A 22,723-nucleotide genomic window follows, 5' to 3' on the forward strand; every position below is an offset into this window, starting at 1 on the left:
TTACTATATATTTACTTTAAAATTTTATCTCCAGTATATGTCGAAGGTTGTTAAAACTAAATAAATTGTTAGCTGTGGTGCAGGGTGCTTTGCTTTATTTAAATGCTTAACCACTTAATTGTATAGATTTTATTTTACTTTAATTGTATTTATTAATTGGATATCACAAGACACATCAAGCATAGGCTACTGTATTTAAGGAAGTACTGTAAATAAATCTAAGTTTGATTAAATGGCTATAATCATTTAAATATAATTTTTATCTATATTAAACATAAAATAATTTGCAACAATTACCTGCACTGTAGGAAACGACCAAAATAAAAAATAGTGTACATTTATTTTTCAACACTAGATGGCGTCATACTCTAACGTCTGTGGTTGACTGAGATGGTACCAAGGGGTCCAAGTTTTTTTTTTTCAAATAAATTCTTCATAAATCATAAAACATAAATTCTGTGTAATTAAATCTCAGACAAATAAGGCTACTAACTAACTTTGTATAATTTAATATGTTTTGTTGAATTCAAATACTAAGCTGAGGAATGTTTTATATCAGTGGTTCTCAAACTGGGCCGCAAGATGGTGCCACGGGGGCCCCAGTTTTATGTCATTTTATAAAATACATTAATTTATCATGAATTCTGTTAATTAAACCTAAAAAGGATATAACCAGCAGCACTACTTTGTATACTTTAATATGTTTTGTTTAATTAAAATGTTACGTTTTAGAACAAATTTGTCATATATTTTCTTTGGGGGGGGACTTGGGGGAATGCACCATATACAAGGGGGGCTGCACGCTGAAAAAGTTTGAGAACCACTGTTTTATATCATAATTTTCTTTGGGGGGGGCACCTAGTGATGCACCGTATACAAGGAGGGCCTCACGCTGAAAACGTTTGAAAACCGCAGGTGCAGTGTTAGTATACAATACTATAACTAATAAAATAAAAATAATAAAAATGACATTCAATGAACTTCAAGAAATATTTCATACTAGCACGTGTCACTTAATTTAACCAGAAAAACCCTACATTTTTTAGCTCCAGTACTAAAGACACAACAGTAAAATAAATTGTGTTTATGGTAAGATGCTCTATGAAAACTTAAATTGTGTCCAAAGTACAATAAAAGCATCACATTTTCCTTTGTTTATGTAAAACATTTCATTTCAGGGAAGGGTGGCTTGTTTTGTCTCCTTTGTTGCATTGTGTGGAAAACAATTACAGGTGCCTTTAATGTAGGCTGTGTCTCAAAACCTTGTGACCTGCCTACCTTGCATTATGGGGCAGTTATCCAAACAGGGCTTAAGACTAAAATGCATTTTTGAGCTGCCTTAACTAAAAAACATCATGCACTGACAAATCATAAAATATATCAATGCCATTGTTTTGTCTCAAGATGCACACCAGTCAAAATTGTATAAGGTCTTTGTAAAAACTACTTAAATGTCCAAAGATAAGTAAGGTCTATAGTCCTGGTTTAGGGGTGGTTTCCCAGACAGGGTTTGGATTATGCCTTTAAGGACTATGCATTTAAGTCGTTTTTAAAAAACAAACATTACAAAAAACTATACTTGTGTGCATCTTAAGACACAAAAAAAATGTAAGTGGTGTTTTAAAAAAAAAAGGTGTTTTGAAATTAAAGCAGCTCAAAGATTCATTTTAGTCTGGAAAACCGCCCTGATGTCCAGAATGTTCATAGCTTAATGTGCTATGTAAAAGGTTGAATTTGTTGGTTAATTTCCTTTGATGCTTATGTATAAACGTGGAAAAACAAACATGAGCTGCTCGAACGCTGCAAAAAAGTGTTAAATAGTAAAGACCATGTCACAGCTGCAGAATCACATTAAACATTGAAGACCACTTCAGCTGTTTAAGATAAAAGAGTGAAAGTTTTAAAAGTCAGGAATCTACTGCCCTTATTATTTCGCAACTATTTATTGGCCTGTCTCAAACATCTAAAAGCTTTAAAGCATTGTTTTCATGAAATGTTTGCAATGCCATCAACTGTAATATGACCTGAAAAGCATTTTAGTACGCACTCTTACAAAAGACAGCCAGAATTTGTATTAAATACGTTTATTGTGGCTCTCTCACCATTGTTTTCTATATTGGCACAGTGATGTATGCCTATTGTGTGGATTCATACTTGGTCCAGTGTGGTGCGTGCCAGCAAATATGAATGATTTCAATTTCTCTGCATTGAGGAAAGCAAGATTAATGCATGCACAATGCACATACAGTCACACTAAAGCTTAGCAGATACATGTACAGATTACAGGCACATTCATTAAAACAGACAGCAAATATATGCACCGGTTAAATTTTGTTTTGATGAAACAATCAATGTGTGTCATTTACAAACGAGTGTCTGCATTTTTAATGTTTACAACGAAAAACCAACACCACTGTAAGCTATTGAAAATTGCCAAATTATAGCATTAACACATAAAATAACTTCTTGTTAATGAATGTTTAAATGTTAATATTTATGTTTCTTTTTGAAAACACTTCAGTCAGATTTGTATTCAAGCATAGTACGTAAATATTAATACCCTAACGTATTTGTTTTCTTGTTATTTAAATACTACTTAAGTTGCATAATTGATGGTCAATACTAATTTTGCAGATAAAATGAAAAGAAATGAATTGAATAAATATCCACCGTTAAGAAACTGGTGGTGTTTTCAAGACACATCAGAATATTAAGAGTTTTTGGAAAAAAATAAAATTATATGTACGGTGTATATATAAAACTGATTATTTATATATACACACACACAGCATTTCTGCATTCAAATATACAGCAATTTGTATAAAATGTTGCATAAGATGTTACCGGTTGTGAAGCTAGTGTTTGTCTACTTCTCAATGTCATTTAGTCATTTATCTTTTACCATAAAAAAAGATTCAAGTAAAATCTGGCTAAATGATGGAGTGTATTGGTGCATTGGTTAAGTTGCATTGTCGGAAAGAAAGTGGATGAGATGAGTGATTCTCAACAGGAACTGAGGCTGGAGTCCGACTCCCCGTTTACCTCCCGGCTTTTTCCCACACAGGGTGAAGAGGAGCAGGGAATGCTGTAGGTGGAGCAGGCACATGTTTGTAGCGTCTCCTCAGAGATGACGTCCTTTATCGAACTCTGTTCCTCTACTTTGAAAATGTTTGCCTGCTCGGTTTTGTCTTCGCAGATTCTGTGGATACAGAAAAAAAACACACTGATTAATTAAACTCTCGATAACTGTAAGGACAGAACAACCATGATGATGCATCTCATAACAGCATTGCTTTATTGCACTCAGTGTGATAGGTCTTTAATAATAATGTTATAAAATTTAAACTGATATATAAACCATATAAATGAAGTTGAACCACTGTCACTGCAATAAAGTTTACAGCAAAATCATTCATATCAGATAAATGCATTCCAAAGGAAATAACTCTTTACTGTCATTCCTTTATCAAGAAACTCAATCATGCTGGTTTTGAATGCAGAAGTAATTCATTTCATTCATTCTTCAATGATTTAATCATTGAGGCCCATTAAAGGGGACATTTCACAAAACTTTTTAAGATGTCAAATAAATCTTTGGTGTCCCCAGAGTACGTACGTGAAGTTCTAAGTCAATGTTAAAATTCCCACTTTGTAAGCGTGAGCAAAAATGTGCCACGTGTGTGTGTCCTTTTAAATGCAAATGAGCTGATCTCTGCACTAAATGGCAGTGCCGTGGTTGGATAGTGCAGATTAAGGGGCGGTACTATCCCCTTCTGACATCACAAGGGGGAGCCAAATTACAATGAGCTATTTTTTATATGGTTGCAGAGAATGGTTTACCAAAACCACATTGCTAGGTTGATCTTTTTCACATTTTCTAGGTTGATAGAAGCACTGAGGACCCAATTCTAGCACTTAAACATGGAAAACATGGTTTGATTTTCATGATATGTCCCCTTTAAGTGATTTCATACACTTTAATGCCCAGGTATACGTGTCCATCTTGCCAGCACATCTAAAATTTACCAGTACAAATGTTTTTATTTCACTATAAATTATTTACAGGACATTTGCAAATTTAGAATAGATAAAGAAAAGTAGCAGATCATCCACCAAAGTTAAGAACAAAAACAAGAAAGCAAGGAACTGGGATCAAACATTACGGAAAAGGAAATGCTTTTTAGCTTTCCGTCTTGGCAGGAAATAAAAATAAAAAATAAAAAAAGATGATGATGTGTGCGACCGCTGTGTATTGTGTATATCAGGGTTCCCACACCTTAGTTAACTTCAAATTAAAGGACCTTTCAAAGACTTTCCAGGTGCAAAAACACCCCCAAATTCAAGGACTATATGTGGGGACACATTTCAAGTGAGAGCAAGGTTACATCGTGTTACCTTTAAAGATACATTGTCACAGTTCCCTTTTGAGGGAACTTGCGCTGCATCACTGCAGAATGTGTATATAAAATTCAACCAATGGTGAGGCTTAACGACAAAGACAAGGTGACGCGGGAGCCAGGAAGTATATCGCTATCTGAAATATTGCCAAAGACGGCGTTACAGGGACCCAGGAAGTATTGCAAGGGAGACGCAGCGTCTCGTTCCCTTCTCAGGGAACAACAGTTACATGCGTAACCCGAGACGTTTTCATGTGTCAAACACAACTATGCAAAAAAGCATTTTGGTATGAATCAACATTCGCATACAGAAGATATAAGCATTTAAACCAAACAGTTTAGATCTAGAATTTGTATGATATTATCCTACACTACACAGGGAATAATATGGATTTTTTTCCAGAAAACTTCAAGCATTTTCAATGACCTGTATCTATGTATGTATATATTTCAAAAACTTCCCAGGGCCTTGAATTTTTTTCCCCAGATTCACAAACTTTCAAGGATTCAAAAATTGGGGCGACCGCAGACCCTTCCGATGACAAAAAATTACATCATGTGGTTGGCACGCCAAGGCGGACGGACAAAGTATACTTTGGGCTTTAAACTCAGCAAATACTGACAAAATTAGCATTCAAATGAACTTCAAAATTCACATGTTCCTGAGAATTTGAGATTGGCAGGAAAACTAGGTCACCCAGACAAAGAGGATATGATGTAACAGGCAGCTTAACCGCAAACACAGGCCTGAAAGCTGACAGCCATTTAAAAAAAAATCATGAAGCTTATGTATTTCAACTGCAATGTTTCCACAGTTTTACTGCCTCACATCATTGCTGTAAAAACTGTTCAGTTTTCTCCGTGCTAGCCTGTGAGTGAAATCTGTCGGGCAGCAGCCAATTGATAAAGACCAAAGACAACAGGAAGACATTACTGGCATCAGAAGAAGCTGAAGCATTGAATTTGGGCACCAAGCATTCATGTATTCTGAAAAAAGACATGACCAGAAAATGACATGACAATGTAAATGAAGCTTGTAAATATTTGGTGACTTATAGATAGGATTGAAATGTTGCTTGGTGTTAATATCATAATCTGTGCACATTTAAACTAAAAATTTAAGTAAAAAATAAATCAATGAAGTTCATGAACCTCACCACAACCCACTACACAGAACTGAGGGCTTAAATGACTCATGGGTAATTTACATTTAAGGTTACGCAACCTGTGGGCAGACACACAAAACATTGGCAGCTCTGAAAGAAGTTAATATAAATCTTATCTGCTTACACAGCATGACTAAAATGATTATGAAATAAAAAACACCCATTTTATCACCGTTTAATGGTTTTCCAGATTGATTCTGTTGAACAATGACCCTTGAACCAATGATTTATTCATCTCAGCAAACGTTTGCTCCATACACAATCCACGTAGCATTATCATTTTTATTAAGTAGGTCTAAAATATTTTCAAATAAAGATGTAAATATATGCTTAGTATTACACATTTTTTTAAATATATAATATAGTAATAAAGATAGGTAATATGCCAATATTTGGACAGTCTTAATCAATAAAAGAGTCAACATAATATTAAAAATATTTTATAATTAACTATGCACATCCAGACTACATAAAAATATTTATCACATTTTTGTGATAAGTTTATTCAATATTTCGGTAACACTTCATTAGTTAACATTAGTTAATATATTAACTAACATGAACAAACCATGAGCAATACATTTGTTACAGTAATATTTATAAATCTTTGTTAATGTGAAATAAACTTTTTAATTGTTTGTTCATGTAAGTTCACAGTGCAATAACTAACATTAACAAGATTTGAATAAAGTATTAGTAATTAACATTAACAGAGATTAATAAATGCTGTATAAGTGCAGTTCATTATATATACTAATGTAGTTAACCTTATTGTAATATGTTACCAATATTTCTTACAGTACTGAATGTCATCTGTTGTGTTCCCCGAATGCAGACCATCACTGATCAGTTTAACCTTTAGCCAGGCTTCACATTAAAATGTGCTGATACCCCAGTGTACCCACAGCATTACATAGCAGTGTCAATTACCCAGAAACCCACATGAACTGAGTAACATGAGCACTTGTGATGTTTAAAGAGTCAACAACTATAAGACGTCACCAGTAATAATGCATTATGGTTTAAAAATATCAGGGTTGCAAACTCATCAGGGGTCAAAAAGGTGACACAAGACACAAGCGCTCATATTTATCAAATATAGACGAATCACAAAAATGACCTATATTGGATCAAAAACTGTGCATTTCACCGAAAGGTGACAAGTGTGCACCCCTGAAATATGACCACTCAATGCCATGGATGGTGGTGGTTGCAAATGTCAATACTTTAAATGTTTTGGCTCTGATATTTACAGAAGATTTACTAGACATCAGACTGAAACATTGCAGCCATTTGTCTTGCATATGGACATAGTGTGCATAAAGTCTGAACCGTTTTTATACAAATGCAGCTCCAATGCAATAAAACTCACACTTCAGCAAACTCCCTTTCTCAGAAGCACCGACTCTATCGATCTAAGCTATCTTTGTCTCCAGGCAAACTGATAAAGTCCTGCGCACACTGACTCCTAAAAATGTGCAAAGCAAAACAATCGGATTGGACATTGGTAGTTTGCAACAAGCTGTTTGACACCAACCTGTCATATATGAGCCCATCAATGCCATGGTCCCTTAAGTTCCTTCTGTTTTCGTGGTCATTGTTATCATCACCCCAGCAGAAGACCACCAGCCCTTTGGACTGAGCTTCTCTGATAATCTCCATGTGTCGTAGGAGGTCATCCGCATGGGCGCTGATTCCCTGTGAGAAGATGCAAAAAACTTTGTTAGCATAAAATCATCTATTGACAGAATAAAAAACTCGAAAAACTTGAGGATGAGAAAATGACGACAAATTTTAATTTTCATCTATTTAAGTGTGTTTCACTACGCTGCCATACTGAGCGTATTTCAGTAGAAAAACAATTTCACAGCTTTGTTCTGTAGTATTAGCTAACACAAATGTGTCCCTACACCATCTGGCCGTGTGTGATCTCACCAGAATGTTCTCGCTTTGAGCAAAGCTCATGGCAATCTTTGTGTTCTGACAGCGGATGTCCATAAACTCGGGGTAGATGTCCGTCACTCCTTGGGTCAGAAACAAGATGGGATATTTGTTCTGCTTTAACCTGACCCTGCAGAAGAAAGTATAAACGCGTACCTTCTTTAGTCAAGCCACATTTAAATGTAAAATGTAATGTTTATTCATCAAGATAGACTTACATCGTGCAAACATCAGGATCGAAACAGGAGAAGACTATCCTCCTGTTGTCAGCGTTCTGTAGCACACATGTCAGGATGATGTCCAGGAACTGATTCATATTAAAGTAGGAGGAGAGATTAGCATCCCAGGAGCCGTCCTGTTTGAAGGACACAACAAAAACGATGAGGTTTACTTCACTGAAACTGAGATCAAACCAATGCACACGTTGTTTGCGGCAAAACAAACCTTGAACTGAGTGATCCACTTTAACTCAATGTTGAATCCCACATGTTCTGGAAGAGCCTGAAATATCTTGAAATAAATGAAAGGGAGGTTTATATAATCAGTTTATTTGCTATTATAACAGTTTGAACAATGGATAAAGGAAAGGTGATACCTGTGAAAGTGACGGGAAAGGCTGGTGTTCATATATGTACTCCTCTTCATCCTGCAAGTCTAGACAAAGCAACACAGAACAAACAATAAAAAAATCATGTTTTAACCGACTTCATTATTAGGAATGCATTTTTGATACAGAGCTCAACATTGGATTCTGAAAGTAACTTCATAACTTTAGTAAAAAAAAGCGCTAGCTAAAACAACACCGACTTATGTTGCATGAACCTGCAAAAACTGAATCCTCTGGAGATTTTTAAAGTAAAGCATGAAGTATAATTCAGTTTTTACGCATACCCAGGGTACGCATTATGCAAATGTACACGCACTGCCAAATTTTTTAACCGGGTGTAAGTCATGTAAGTGCGTACAGGAGAACAGTGGCGGCTCATGACTCCCCACACGAGGGGCGCACATTCAAAATAAGTGTTCGGAGTGTCATGTGTGTTGCTTGTGTTTTCAAAAAATGTGTTTGTTGCGTCATGTGAACCATGTGCATCACATGTTTTGTCAAAATAAGTGCCTGCTGCACACGCTTCAAAACGGTTTATGATAAAAGAGACGCTAGCGTTTACAAAATACATGCAAAGCACTCCCTTAATGGTGCATTCCCACCAGCCGCGATAGAGGCGGCAAAAATGCGCTATTCGCGTGTAGTTGGACGCTTAAACATTTGAGTTCACTCGCTTCATTCGCGTGAAATTCTAGTCTTTCGAGACATTCACGCGGAATTTCGCGTCATGGGAGGGGCTTCTGCGACTCCGCTGAGACTCTGCTCGCTTCCTGTAATCACGTCACTACTTCAGCAACGTCCTGATTGGTTAACGCGGCCCGGAATTTTCAACTCGCACATTTCCCACAGCAGCGCTCAATTCGCGCTGCGCTTTATGCTATTTAATACATTATGGGCCCTATTTTAACGATCTGAAACGCAAGTGCGAAGCGCAAAGCGCAAGTGACTTTGTGGGCGGATCTTGGGCGCTGTTGCTATTTTCCCGGCGGGAGAAATAACTCTTGTGCTAGGCGCAAAACAAAAAGGGGTTGGTCTGAAGTAGGTTCATTATTCATTGGTGTGGTTTGGGCGTAACGTCAAATAAGAATGTCATCCAACATTCCCTTTAAACGCAAGTGCGCAAGTTCCATGGTTATGATGGATTTACCAGGCTCACGCCAGGAGCGGTTCACAGCCGAGGAGACCGATGATCTTGTAAGAGCAGTCAAAGACAGAGAAGTTGTTTTGTATGGGGATGATGGGAGAAACCCGCCCAAATCAGCGTCGGTTAAACAGGCGTGAGAGGAAATAGCCACAATTGTCTCATCAGCTGGCATCCCCAGGACGTTGCACCTCAAGTGCTACAATGATGTCAGGAGACGGGGGAATCCCAAGCTTGGCAGCATAAATCGGGCACGCCGTGTAACGGGAGGTGGATCTGCCTCTACACAGACGCCAGCAGAGGACATCGCTGCGTCCACCCTCACCGCTGAAATCCAAAAAACGCAAGCAGTCCAACCCCAAAGTACACTTACAAATCAAGTTCACATAAATTAAGGTTTCTTATGAAAACATTTTAATGATTATTTACATAAAATAAACGTAATATAGCCACACAACAAACTTATGAAAATATTTTTATCGTTATTTGCATGAGAATATTTGAACCCAGCCACACAAAATAAATAAAAACCACAATGCTCACCACAATGATTTCCCTTATCTCATGTGTTAATATTTTTTTTGTAATAATTTGCAAAAATAACTGTTGCATCTGTGTAGATTAGATAAGCAAAGTGTGTGCGAATTGTGCATGCTATACATTATGGTCAAGCATGCGCCCTTAAAATAGCATAATGAACAACGCGCAACGCGCCACTGACTTTAGACTAGTTTTTTCTGGTCTGTGGCGCAATTTATTGAAACTGCAAAATAGCATCAGGGATGGTTTGCGCTGGAAGACGCCTCCTTTTTTGCGCTGAACCGCCCAGGGAGCGCAAGTTCATTCCCTAGTTTGCCGACGTGCGTCTGTGGAGGGAAAAACCCGCTGTGCGCCGGTGCAAAATACGAATGATACATGCGTCACTGACAAAGTCAATTGCGCTGGGTGCAAGATAGTAAATTCAGTGAATTCAGGACAACACATTTAGTGTTGTCACTAAACTAACACTGATTGTGTTGTTTTAACACATCCGTTTTAAGAGTGTATAATGTTGTTGCAATAGGCTACATGTGTCAAAGCAGTGGTGCCTTTAGAAGTGCTTTACAAACACATTGCTCCAAAGGGCACGCAATTCATATTTTAAATGCAAGGGATAGTTTTGCCTCAGCTTGCTAAAACTTTACAAATATAAATAGGTTACTTCTTAGCAATCTGACTTCGGAGAAATGCAAGAGCGCAGCTGCCTGCATGTGTGAAGAGAGAGAGAGAGAGAGAGAGAGAGACCGAGAGAGAGAGAGAGAGAGAGAGAGACCGAGAGAGAGAGAGACCGAGAGAGAGAGAGAGAGAGAGAGAGAGAGACTCTATGGGTAGTTGTGTAATTGTGTCTCATACTGTTACAGGTAAAAATACACTTGGCGAACATGAAAAACAACATAATTTTCCCCTTAACCGGAGCAACTGTTTTTGTGCCATCTCCTTCTCAAAGTGCCCGTCGTAAGCTAAAATATCCTGTTTTGAATCCACGCTGGTCGTGACACATTGGATTTAAAGTAAAAGATGACACAACAGAAAAGGAATGAGGCATGATAATCGTTTTACCTCAATTAGCTTGTTTTTGTAATCAAAAATCGAAATTGAATATCAAAAACGATTAATTGCACACCCCTAGTGCAGAAGAGGTATTGCATTTTGTCGCAACACGCATGTGTCAAACATCTGTGTACACGAATGAGTCAAATAAACTATGCTTTGCTAGGCTTTGTGTTTGTCCATGCACATGTTTACGACGTGCATGTAAAAAAACAAACTATACTACAGGCTTAAGAGCAAATTCTCTTGATTGGTGGATAATGCAAAACATCACCATTAAACACAATTTTGATGTTATGTGTCCCTCTCTGTGAAATCCAGGTTAAAGTCTCATAATCTAATCAAAGTTTGATTCCAATCACTGATTTGCCGATTTCAGAATGCACGATTTTAGCCCTGATTTTGACTCGCTGACAGGATTTAAGAAATCTCAGACAAAAGCCCGAAATCATAGGCAAATCGGTGCTCGTTCCCGAAAGTGACAATCAAACAGTGTGAACAACAATCAAAGACCCAATCTGAGAGAATCGCAGACAAGTCGCCGACATTTGTGAGATTTCTGGCATGATCAATATCTGTACCTGTCGGCAGTTCAAGATCATGCCGTGTGAAATGTGTTCTGACTAAAAATAGCATCAGCGATGAACTACGGTCAATGAGAGAGCAACATACACAGGGTTCCCACACCTTAGTTAACTTTAAATTCAAGGACCTTTCAAGGATTTTCCAGGTCCAATACCCTCAAATTCAAGGACTAAATGTGGGGACACATTTCAAATGAGAGCAAGGTACCTTTTCAGATACATTGTTACAGTTCCCTTTCAAGGGAACTCAAGCTGCGTCACTGCGGTGACACTTTGGGGACGCCTCCAGGGGTAAGTGTGTCTGAATGTGTTTATCAAATTCAACCAATGGTGAGGCTTAATGATAAAGACAGGGTGATGCGGGAGCCAGGAAGTATATCGCTATCTAAAATATTGCCAAAGATGGCGTTACAGGGACGCAGGAAGTATGGCAAGGGAGACGCAGCGTCTCGTTCCCTTCTCAGGGAACAACAGTTACATACGTAACCCGAGACGTTTTCATGTGTCAAACACAACTATGCAAAAAAGCATTTTGGTATGAATCAACATTCGCATACAGAAGATATAAGCATTTAAAGCGAACAGTTTAGCACGTGTGCTTAAAAATTCTAGAATTTTTATGATATTATAGAATAGAATAGAATAGAATAGCGAAATTTAGGGTGCTCCCTAGAAATAATATACATTTTCAGACAAACAACAACATAAAAGGACTAAAGAAAACCGTGTTCACTCATCATAATATCCTAGTATCCTCCACTACACAGGGAATAATATGGATTTTTTTCCCAGAAAACTTCTTGCATAAAATAGATTCAAACACTTTCAATGACCTGTATCCATGTAAGTTTATTTTCAAAAACTTCCCAGGGCCTTGAATTTCCCCCCTCCAGATTCACAAGCGTTCTAGCAGCGAATGAACGCTACCCCAGATAGTCATGCAGTGTGAAAAGATCTGTGACACGACTACTTTGAAAACGTGCAGTCTGAACTCAACTTTACTCAGTCATATTAAATAAATCATGGTAATAGTTTTAAAGATGTGAAAATTAAGCACATGTTACCTTTGTGATCATCAATTACCATGGCAGCTGTATGGGCCAGCTGAGAAAGACAAACAAATTCAAACCCATGAATACCAAATTGTATTTAATTTACTATTTATTCGATCAATCCAATAGGTTACTCACTTTAAGCAGCTGAAGTTGATTAAAGGTCAGATCCTTGACGGGAACTTCAAACAATTCCATTGAATTCTTGTCATTTTTCTATGAAAGTACACAGGGAATGCAGAGCATTATCATCTCGTTCACTTTAATCAGTGTTTACCACAGTTTATGTGGATCATTCAATTCAGGAAGACTCTGACATGAGACAAAACAACTAAAGTAGACTAAAGAGTCGCCCGTTAGAGGGAATTAAATTACATTTTAAAAAAATTTCTTCTTATTAGGTGATTATTATGTTGTTACCTTCTTAGTAGAAATACAGCAGGTGAGATCGTGGTAAACGATAGGAACTAAATCCTTGGAGAGATGAACATCAAACTCTACATAAGCGGCTCCCTGCAATAAAAAAAACGAGGATGTGTTTGAGTCTTCATATCTTGTAAAAATAGTAATGTACCAAGATTAAGTGCTTTTATTTATACTGACATGGCTGGCTGCACTTAGAAATGAGGCAATTGTATTTTCCCTGATCTTGTGATGTCTGAAACAAAAGAAAACATTTGTCACAAAACTCAAAAGAAAAGAAACACATTTGTTATTGTTAAACACATGCAATGTTTTCTTTGTATAGTACACATCTGTCTTTACTGTATAAACAGTGTGTTACACAATGTGCACAAACAGGTTCAGGCAAAGCAAGCTAAACTAAATCCACAAGCCTAATCTAAGGGTGCAGAAAAATCTAAACATTGAGAAAATCACAACATATATAATACTAATGAAAAATACATCTTAAATACATCCATCTTTACTTAATATCCCAATGATTTTTAGCATAAAACCCATTAAATTTAGTTTTTGCTATTGCTACAAATACCCGTGCTACATATGATTCGTTTTGTGGTCCTTGGTCACATATGTACTTCTGTAGGCGCTTTTGTTGAAATTAATTAAATTTATGCTGATTTTAACATTGACAATAAGATTTGCATGACATTGATTGATTTCTTTTTGCTATGCTTTCCGTACTCACTTGGCGGCATGTGTGCTGCCTGCTCCTCTGTGTCCAACATCAAGTGCACTTCTCTTCTTCCAGTACTTTGAGAAAGATCGTCCCATGTCACACTGAAGGCCCCGGATTGGCCGTATCACCAGATAATCCACTGAAATCCAATCAAGAATAAAAGCATTTACATTACTAAATGCATCAATGAAAATCACATTACCTAGCTACCAGGCAACAATGCCGAAAGGAGGGCCAACATTAGTATTTACGGTGGCGAGTAATTTCATCTTTATTTACATAGCCAGCATGTAACAGGTTTACAGAAAGGACTAATAAAATCGTAGGCGGAAAGAACTCATGAGGTTAAACTAATGAAAGGTTTTGACTCTAAACAGCAGGACGTTAAGATTTTATGATACCTTGAAATTTTCCAAGGGTCTGTCTAGAGTTACGGCTCATGATGGGAAGGTTAAGAGCACCGAAATCTTTTCCGTTATCCCTGAATGAAGATGACAGAAGACACACTGTGCCCACGTGGCCTGGGTGGACGTCTCCCTGAACCACGGTCTCAATCAGGTCCTCCTAAACCACAAAGACATGCCACCAGTAACATTCATGAGTAACCAGCTACATTTTTTAAGAGATTGTGTTATTTTAGAGCTTTAAACTTGTTGATTTTAAAAGGGCATTTCACCAACATCTATCATAATTTTATCCCATTCAAATACTAAAAAGCACCACTGAAATAGTCTATATAGATTTTCAAAACTACTGCACTATATACTATATTCAGTACTATTCTTAATAGCATTTTCAAGCCAAATAATAGCTGTGTGTAAGGAACAAACCTGAAAATCTCTCTCTCAAATAGTATTCAAGGTCACATTTAGGACACTTGAATCATTTTTTTTTTTTTTACTTGACAACATGCATCATAATACTAGACAGAAAGAATAAGATGATGATTAATAATTTCTCTTTTTTTGTAAAACAAAGACATTCACGCACTTCAAAGAACTCAAAAACGAGCTCCAGGTTGTCAGGGTCCATGGTGTGAATTATGTACTCGGTCCAATGTGAAGGGTCCAGGGCGTAGCCGCGTTCCGGCTGGGAATGACGAGACTTGTATCCGTCACTGCTGATCATACTGATCTCTAACGTGGTGGCCATCTTATGCCATGGTGAAGGGCTCTCCTCCTCCTCTTCTTCTTCTTCAATCCCTTCAATCATCAATTTCAACCTAAAAAGTCACCATTAATCAATAAGAAATCTTTCTGCACAGTCATAGTCATAATTTTACAGTTTAAGGGTCTCTAACCATCCCTAAATGGTTCAAGGCTGTGAGTGACACACCTAAAGCCTTCTATACATTTTAATTCAATATAAATTTTTCAATATAAAATGGACAGGAGGACACTGCTCGTCATTTGATTTCATGCGGTTTGTTAAAGGGACACTCCACTTTTTTTTTAAATAGGCTAATTTTCCAGCTCCCCTAGAGTGAAACATTAGATTTTTACCGTTTTGGAATCCATTCAGCTGATCTCCGGGTCTACCACTTTTAGCATAGCTTAGCACAATCCATTGATTCTGATTAGACCATTAGCATTGCGCTAAAACATAATCAAAGAGTTTCGATTTTTTTTGTCTATTTAAAACTCTTCTGTAGTTACATTGTGTACTTAGACTATTTTCGTGCATTCTTTTTAAAATCGAAACTCTTTGGTCATTTTCAGTGCAATGCTTATGGTCAAATCAGATTCAATGGATTGTGCTAAGCTATGCTAAAACTGGTACCGCCAGACCCAGAGATCACCTGAATGGATTACAAAATGGTAAAAATCAATTGTTTAACTGTAGGGGAGCTGGAAAATAAGCCTATTTTCAAAAGTAGAGTGTCCCATTAATTAGTTTTTTGTGAAATTACCTGAATCGAGCCTTCTTAAACTTCTTTTTAGTAATAGATACTGGAGCCTTCATGGAGAAATGCAACCTGAGACGAATTTCTGTCTGGCACGTCAACCAGCCAGAGTCCAAACATTCAACACCATCTGTAGATCACAGACATGCATAATTGCATTAACTGCAAGTTTAATCGAGAAGATATGACATTTTATCTTCAGTTCAGGATAGAAAAGCATAACAGTAAAGATAAGACTTCAGAGAATGAAAATGCAAAACAACATCATCCTATTTAACTTACTATGGAATCCAAAATTCCCATCGTCAATCACAAATTCTGGCTCTGCAAGACAAGACCACAATTTAGTATGAAAGGTCAATTGTCACTAACACTCTTTTCTTATGTCCTAATATAGTTTGAGATTTTTCTCAAACAGCATTGAAACATGCTAGTTTATCAAATCAAATCAAGCAAAACTTTGCTCTGTACTTGATCGTGCTCCTTTGCAGCAACATTATTCTACACAAGAAGAACATGCAATATTTTGGCATGTTACAATTTATAATAACAAGGTTGCCAAAAATAAAATGTTAAATATCTTTTACTGTATGCAAAATTCAATTAGCTTTAAAAGCAAACACACACACACACACACACACAACACACACACACAAAACAAAATTCTGATGAGCTCTTTTAAAAACTTTTTGCAAACAAGCTTAAAAAGATAAATAAATCGTATAAAACCTGCCTATTAAAAAGAGCAAAATAGCCTGATAAATTTTTGCTTTTATAAATAAAAATTTGAAGTTTTTAAGTAGTTAAATTGTTCAAATAAATGAGTGCATAAAAGATGTAAAAAGGTTTGCAACAGAAACGTAGCTAAACTGAAGAGCACACTAAATGATATTAGTTCTTTTGGGTTATTTTGAGTCCTTTATGTCTTTCAATAAGCAAAACTATAAAATAAAGTAATAACTGCATGTATTAAAACATATAATCCTGGAGTTAAGTGGGCGCACTGATCTGAAAGCAGGGCTTCTATGAGGTTTATTTAACACTCTGTACGTGGTGCTTTAATCCCCCTTCCCTTATGTGCACTGTATATAAGTATATCTATTGTCTGTATTGTAAAAATAATTTACTTTATTAAAAAAAAAAAATTGTCCTCCGAAGAGGGGTGGCGGGCCAAAAAAAAAAGGTTTATTTAACACTTAAACGTGTGCACTATTCCGGGGTAAGATACCTGAGGGGCTCATAGAGCGTGGCAGTTGATGGGTCTCCCATCTATTGACTACGACTTGACATGGCCCACCTGCGTTCTGTAATTCCAAATGGGGGTTAAGATTTTGGACAAATTTTGCAAACAACAAAACCCATTTTGGTCACTTAAACCAAAGTTTCACTTCCGAAAAGAAAATACGAGTTGGTATAGTCACCACTTCTCTGCCAGCCAGCCATCTGAAAATTGGATTGATTAGTCAAGACAACATTGGCATTACAGTGTTTAAATAGAGTTCTCCAGGTGGTTTACACTTTGATATGAAATGTAGTTACCATTCAGTTTAGGAAGTTGTGAGATTTAACTTAATACTTCAAATTTTAACTGGTTCTAAATCCTTAGAAACATGTTAGCTAATTTATACACGTAAACAATTATTATTTCTGTCCATGATATAACACTGCATGCATGGGTGAGGCCCTGCTGGGTGTCCTGCAGGAAGTTTTCCAGAATATCCATTTTACAGAAAAACAAGCTGAGCTGAGTTCAAATAGAGATTTACAGCTGTGAACAGATTGACCTAGAAACCCCATAAACTAACATTCTTAAAGGAGACATATCATGCTAAATCCACTTTCTTGGCTCTTAAATGCATTTTGTTGTATATTTGTAGTGTTTATAAGTACATAAAAGTTGAAATAAGTCTCTTCAGGTGCTTTGTTGATATCTTTATATTCTGTTTTGGTCATATTTTCCAACCGGTTCTGATTTTTCTATTATCTATTACGTTTTTTGAACAATTACGTCACAGTATTTGCAGCGGAACTGCTAAATAAGGACATCGACTTCCAGCCCAACACTACGAGCAATCCGCCATTTTATATTTCTCGCTGCGATATTGTAGTCCAAGCTCAAGGATGCAGAAGTTACGAGAGCGTAAGAAATGTACTCACATCTGTGGGTAAAGTCATTTTTGTGTGCCCGAGGCACTTTAAGGATAACTACTTCACCAATCTCCGCCAGTATAAAGAAGGATTGGCCGATAGACTTCATCTGATTGAGGGGTCAATTACTTCTTTCTTTGGAGACGACGAGCAGAGCACTTCGGTAAGCAGTTTATAACTTAAAGTAAAAAAGTAAAGTACACGGTGGTCATGGTTTAGCAGTGCTGTTTCTCACTCCGAAGGCTGCAGCCTGCGGAGATCGCTTTTGGGCATCAAGCCTGGTTTAAGTTAACTGAGCATCACATTTGCAAGTCATGAGCATATTACAACAACTTACGATTAACTAAGAATAATAGTAAACTTTATAATTGTTAATATTCTGAAATAAGACCGTCTTGATGACGTATGCAGCCTAGATATGCGACCTCTGGAGGCTGCAGCCTCACACCATTGCGATACCTCCATATGAAGACGTTGTTCTGCAGGTTCGTCGTCTTCATTTTCCTCTCAGTCCGTTTCCGACTCTGGCGCAAACATATAAGGCTGGATGGACAAGTCTTCCGTTGTTGACATTTTGTGAATAACGAGTAAATAAAAAGTTTCTGTGCCGCTAGATAATCATATCTCTGCTATAAAACTACAAAAATGGCCGAACGGGGTGGAGTTTAACCGAGTGTCACCTCTGCAACCTGGAGAGGGGGCAGGGTATGACGTGCATTTAAAAAGACAGCACCAAAACGAATTGCTCTCAGATGCACATCAGAAAAGGGGTAGAAAGGGGGCCTGTGGGGCTATAATAATGAGGAATTCAGACCCAAGCATTGCAGTTTCGCTTTACATAGACCACAAATAGATGATTTATATGTAAAAAGGACAGATTTTAAAGCATGATATGTCTGCTTTAAGGACCTACATCAAATAAAAAACAAACCTTTAAAGGCAATAAAACATATTCAACACAATCACACCCCTTAAGCTAGAAGTATTGTTTCCTTTTTACATGTTGTTACACGAGGGTCTGCGTACATTGCGAGTGATGCAAATTTCATCATCAGAATAGTACGAAAGGGCTCCCACACTTTAGTTAACTTCAAATTCAAGAACTTTTCAAGGACTTTCCAAGTCCAATACCCTCAAATTCAAGGACTTAATGTGGTGACACATTTCAAGTGAGAGCAATGTTACACCGTGTTACCTTTTAAGATACATTGTTACAGTTCCCTTTCAAGGGAACTCGCGCTGTGTCACTGCGGTGACACTTTGGGGACACCTCCAGGTGTAAGTGCGTCTGAATGTGTATTTCAAATTCAACCAATGGTGAGGCTTAATGACAAAGACAGGATGACGCGGGAGCCAGGAAGTATATCGCTATCTGAAATATTGCTAAAGACGGCATAACAGGGACGCAGGAAGTACGGCAAGGGAGACGCAGTGTCTCGTTCCCTTCTCAGGGAACAACAGTTACATACGTAACCCGAGACGTTTTCATGTGTCAAACACAACTATGCAAAAAGCATTTTGGAATGAATCAACATTCACATACAGAAGATATAAGCATTTAAAGCGAACATTTTAGCATGTGTGCTTAAAGTCTAGAATTTTTATGATATTATCCTACACTACACAGGGAATAATAAGGATTTTTTTTCCCAGAAAACTTCTTGCATAAAAAAGATTCCAGCACTTTCAATGACCTGTATCTATGCATGTATTTTTTCAAAACCTTCCCAGGGCCTTTAATTTTTTTTCCCAGATTCACAAACTTTCAAGGATTTCAAGGACATGTGGGAACCCTGTACGAGAGCAATGTACGCGCACTACTGGATTCTTACTTTGTACGTAGGTTGCGCATGCGTGTTCATGAAAATGTAGTAATGTATGTAGCCCAGGAGAGGAATTGCATTTTGTCGCAATGCGCATGTGTCGAACGTCTGTGTACACGTACGAGTCAAAAAAACTATGCTTTGCAAGTTTGTGTGTTCGACCATGTGCTTAAGTCTGCGTACACGTAAAAAAAAAAACTTACACCAGGCCTAAAAGTGATGAAAATATGTATACATATAAAATACTACAGTTGATAATAATAACAAAAATTATGAATCTATCAACAGCTTTAGTACATGTTGTATAAACCACTATGTGTCTTTAAAAGATATCTATAAATATATAAGCTGAGATAACTCATTAAATGTATTGGGTTATCACTTCACCTATAAACATTTAAAGATCAATTTATGTGAACCCTTACTAGCTCTTCTCCTAAATGTTTACTAGGAAAAACATCTGGTCTCACCTTAGCCTCTAAAAAGTGGCCTTTGAAATAGCGATATTTGGTTTCAGCTCCTCTAGGAACCTGGATGGTAGTTCTCCAAAGGGTGCTGACAAGAGAAAACAAGCAACATTTAACGTACTGTGCCAAATGTGAAGGGGTAGGAAGCCAAATATAAAATGGCATGCCAACATACCCATCTTCCTCTGCTGGATGTAAGGTCACTGCTTTTTGATGACACCAGTTACCCAGGGCTTCGCAACTGCCAACCACTGCTATCACCTCACCTGATCCAAAAATAATAATACACAGCTCAATGTTAAGAAAGGATGGATACATGGAATATACACTAATATTGTAGATAATTTTGGCAGATATTATCACCTGGGGTAAAATAACCCAGTGTTTTTTAAGAGTATAGGTTAACAACGCTTCTTTTCTGGTTGCTGTAGCTGGTAAAGCATTGAGCAAGCACTGTCAAGGTCATGGGTTTAATTCCCAGTTAACACATGTATTGATCAAATGTATATATATATCCCTAAATGATTACTTAACTTATTGTAACTAAATAACTTATTTAAACACTATTCTACAAAAAAATAACATATTTGATTTTGGTGCAACTTTACTGCTGACCTAACTAAGGATACACAGAGGTAAAATAATAATAAAATAACAATAATAACTTTCCACCTTTTATTTAAATCATGACTTAAATCAAGTCCTGACTGTCCTGAATGAAATTATTCACTAATAAATGCATGCAATAAATGAATTGCATCACACTACAGAAGTGTAATGCTGTTGACTTATCGATAAAGCCAGCATATAATGATAACAGTATAATAAATAGTAGGGCAGTCAGTGTCTGTTTAAAAAAACAATAAAGATTTTGTCAATTACTCCTAATTTAAGAACAAATAAATATTTACATTTTATTATTCTATCACATAAAATGAATAAAATAATTATCAGCAGCACTTTATAACACTATTATATAAAACACATTTTTAATATAATTATTTTATTCAAATTAAAACAAGTGCACTTACCCAAGGCTGTTGTCCCTCTCACAGTCAGAGTGACTTTAGTCATGCACTCCATGACCGACACTGAGGGGTATGAACCTACAGACAGATGAAGACAAACTCATTTGAACCCAAAGCAAAATTCAACAAAACAAAATCATGTAAATCCGCATAATCATGGAATCTGTGTGTTCCGCTAACGTTAACTGCTGATCTGAAGTGTAAACTTTAAACCTTGTGCTTCATTAACAATCCATTACACAATTAAAATTACGTAACAAATTCAATCTTGTTCTAAAAGTGTAACAGAAACGAACCGGTCCGGGCTGCACTGCGAGAAAAATGTGTCCAGGGTGTTTAGGCTGCCAGCGATCTGAGACGTCAACCGGTTTCTTTCAACATATGATGAATCCGACGGAATGGAGGAAGCGATGTCAATATGCTCAAAACCGGCTGTAGCCGGTTACTGTCAGTGACAACAACTCGCTCACACCCGGTGAAAACAAATTACATTGGCTGTGTATCAAAACCCTAGTTATCTGTATTTTCAGCAAGCACTGTTAAGTCTGAAAGTTCCTAGAAATGGTATTTTTAGTTAGGTTATGACACGCGGCCACTGCCCGCGCGAAAAGCAACAATGTAATGTAACGATATGATACATGCTAAAGCACACGACTGCTAGAATAACTGAACAAAACAGCAGTACAAAGTAATTTATTACCTGAGTTTAAAATGAATCGCTCATCTTTTGTCGTTAAAGCTTTAAACGCGCTGACGTGACCATGTTTACATGGAAGCGCGTGCCCGCTTCAGTAATGCGACACCGTTAACCGGTAGACGAAACCATTGTGATACGTAAAGTAAAGTTAGACATGTTTATTGAGCTTTGAGGCTTTAAAGTGTTACTAAAATACATCTGTATTGTGTATGCTAGAAATAAAATAAATAGATCTACGAATTGAAATAGAAAAAAGCAGGTTTTTGTTATTGTCGGTAAAGGTGGGGCAGATTAGTGGAACATGCGGCTCCGCCTCTATGCGCTTTCTGAAGGAATGTAATTGGTCAATGCGGTGATCGGCGTGTAGTGGGCGGGCCCTCGCGTGCAAGTCTGATAGTACGAAACGGTAAATAATCATATAATATAATAAATAATTTATTAAGAAAAGTATATATAAAGACTACAGGGGCCCATTGACTAAACTGGAGTAGGCTATATAAACTTTAAAGATTTATTTAAAAAATATTTAGTATCTTTTTTACTTTATTGATTCATTGTTTTTGACACTTGTATTATGACTGAACAGAGATCAGACGTGATTTCCTAATTAATTCAACTTAATTTGTTAATAATTAGTAAACAGAAAAAATATATTTCCTTATAAGCAATCAATCAATAAATACATACAGTAAATAAATAAAATCAGCGAATCGGATTAACTATTTTTTTATTAGTTTTTAGTTTTTTTTAAAATAAATTAACAGACCCAAACAGAGAAGCTAAATAAATCTATTTATATCATATAGTATTTATCAAAACATTTTAAAAAGGCCAGAAAGTTCAAATGACCATGAAATGAGGAAAATTGGGGCATTGATTTTTCCAGTGGACTAACTTTCACTACTGGTTTTGAACTGGTTGTTGCATAATGGTTTATGCACACAACAACTTGTGAAACAGATTGCATAACAGAGATACGTGCTTTAGAAAAAAATTAGGGAATATTTCGTGATAATGAGGAAACAACTCATGCCTTAG

General features: G+C 36.9%; 1 protein-coding gene across 3 annotated transcripts; it reads right to left on the reverse strand.

Annotated features, from left to right (window-relative positions):
• Positions 1–2,068: 2,068 nt before the first annotated feature.
• On the reverse strand, positions 2,069–21,945 carry gpcpd1 (glycerophosphocholine phosphodiesterase 1). Of its 3 annotated transcripts, none has more exons than XM_065256345.1 (20): positions 21,689–21,945; positions 20,992–21,066; positions 20,136–20,226; positions 19,964–20,048; positions 16,751–16,826; positions 15,805–15,846; positions 15,529–15,652; positions 14,610–14,841; positions 14,021–14,183; positions 13,629–13,758; positions 13,082–13,136; positions 12,899–12,991; positions 12,617–12,694; positions 12,491–12,530; positions 8,100–8,158; positions 7,949–8,014; positions 7,723–7,859; positions 7,499–7,634; positions 7,101–7,261; positions 2,069–3,199 (listed from the first exon to the last, which is right to left on the reverse strand). In XM_065256345.1, the coding sequence occupies exons 2-20, from the start codon at positions 21,041–21,043 to the stop codon at positions 3,004–3,006; spliced, it is 2,016 nt and encodes a 671-aa protein (XP_065112417.1). In that variant the 5' UTR covers positions 21,044–21,066; positions 21,689–21,945; the 3' UTR covers positions 2,069–3,003. The 3 variants fall into 3 exon arrangements, with proteins under 3 accessions (XP_065112417.1, XP_065112419.1, XP_065112418.1); XM_065256347.2 differs by lacking the exon at positions 21,689–21,945 and adding an exon at positions 21,285–21,469; XM_065256346.2 differs by lacking the exon at positions 21,689–21,945 and adding an exon at positions 21,174–21,469.
• Between the last annotated feature and the right edge of the window lie 778 nt (positions 21,946–22,723).

The sequence above is a fragment of the Paramisgurnus dabryanus genome, chromosome 12 (assembly GCF_030506205.2).
Source record: "Paramisgurnus dabryanus chromosome 12, PD_genome_1.1, whole genome shotgun sequence".
In the NCBI taxonomy this organism is placed as follows: domain Eukaryota; kingdom Metazoa; phylum Chordata; class Actinopteri; order Cypriniformes; family Cobitidae; genus Paramisgurnus; species Paramisgurnus dabryanus.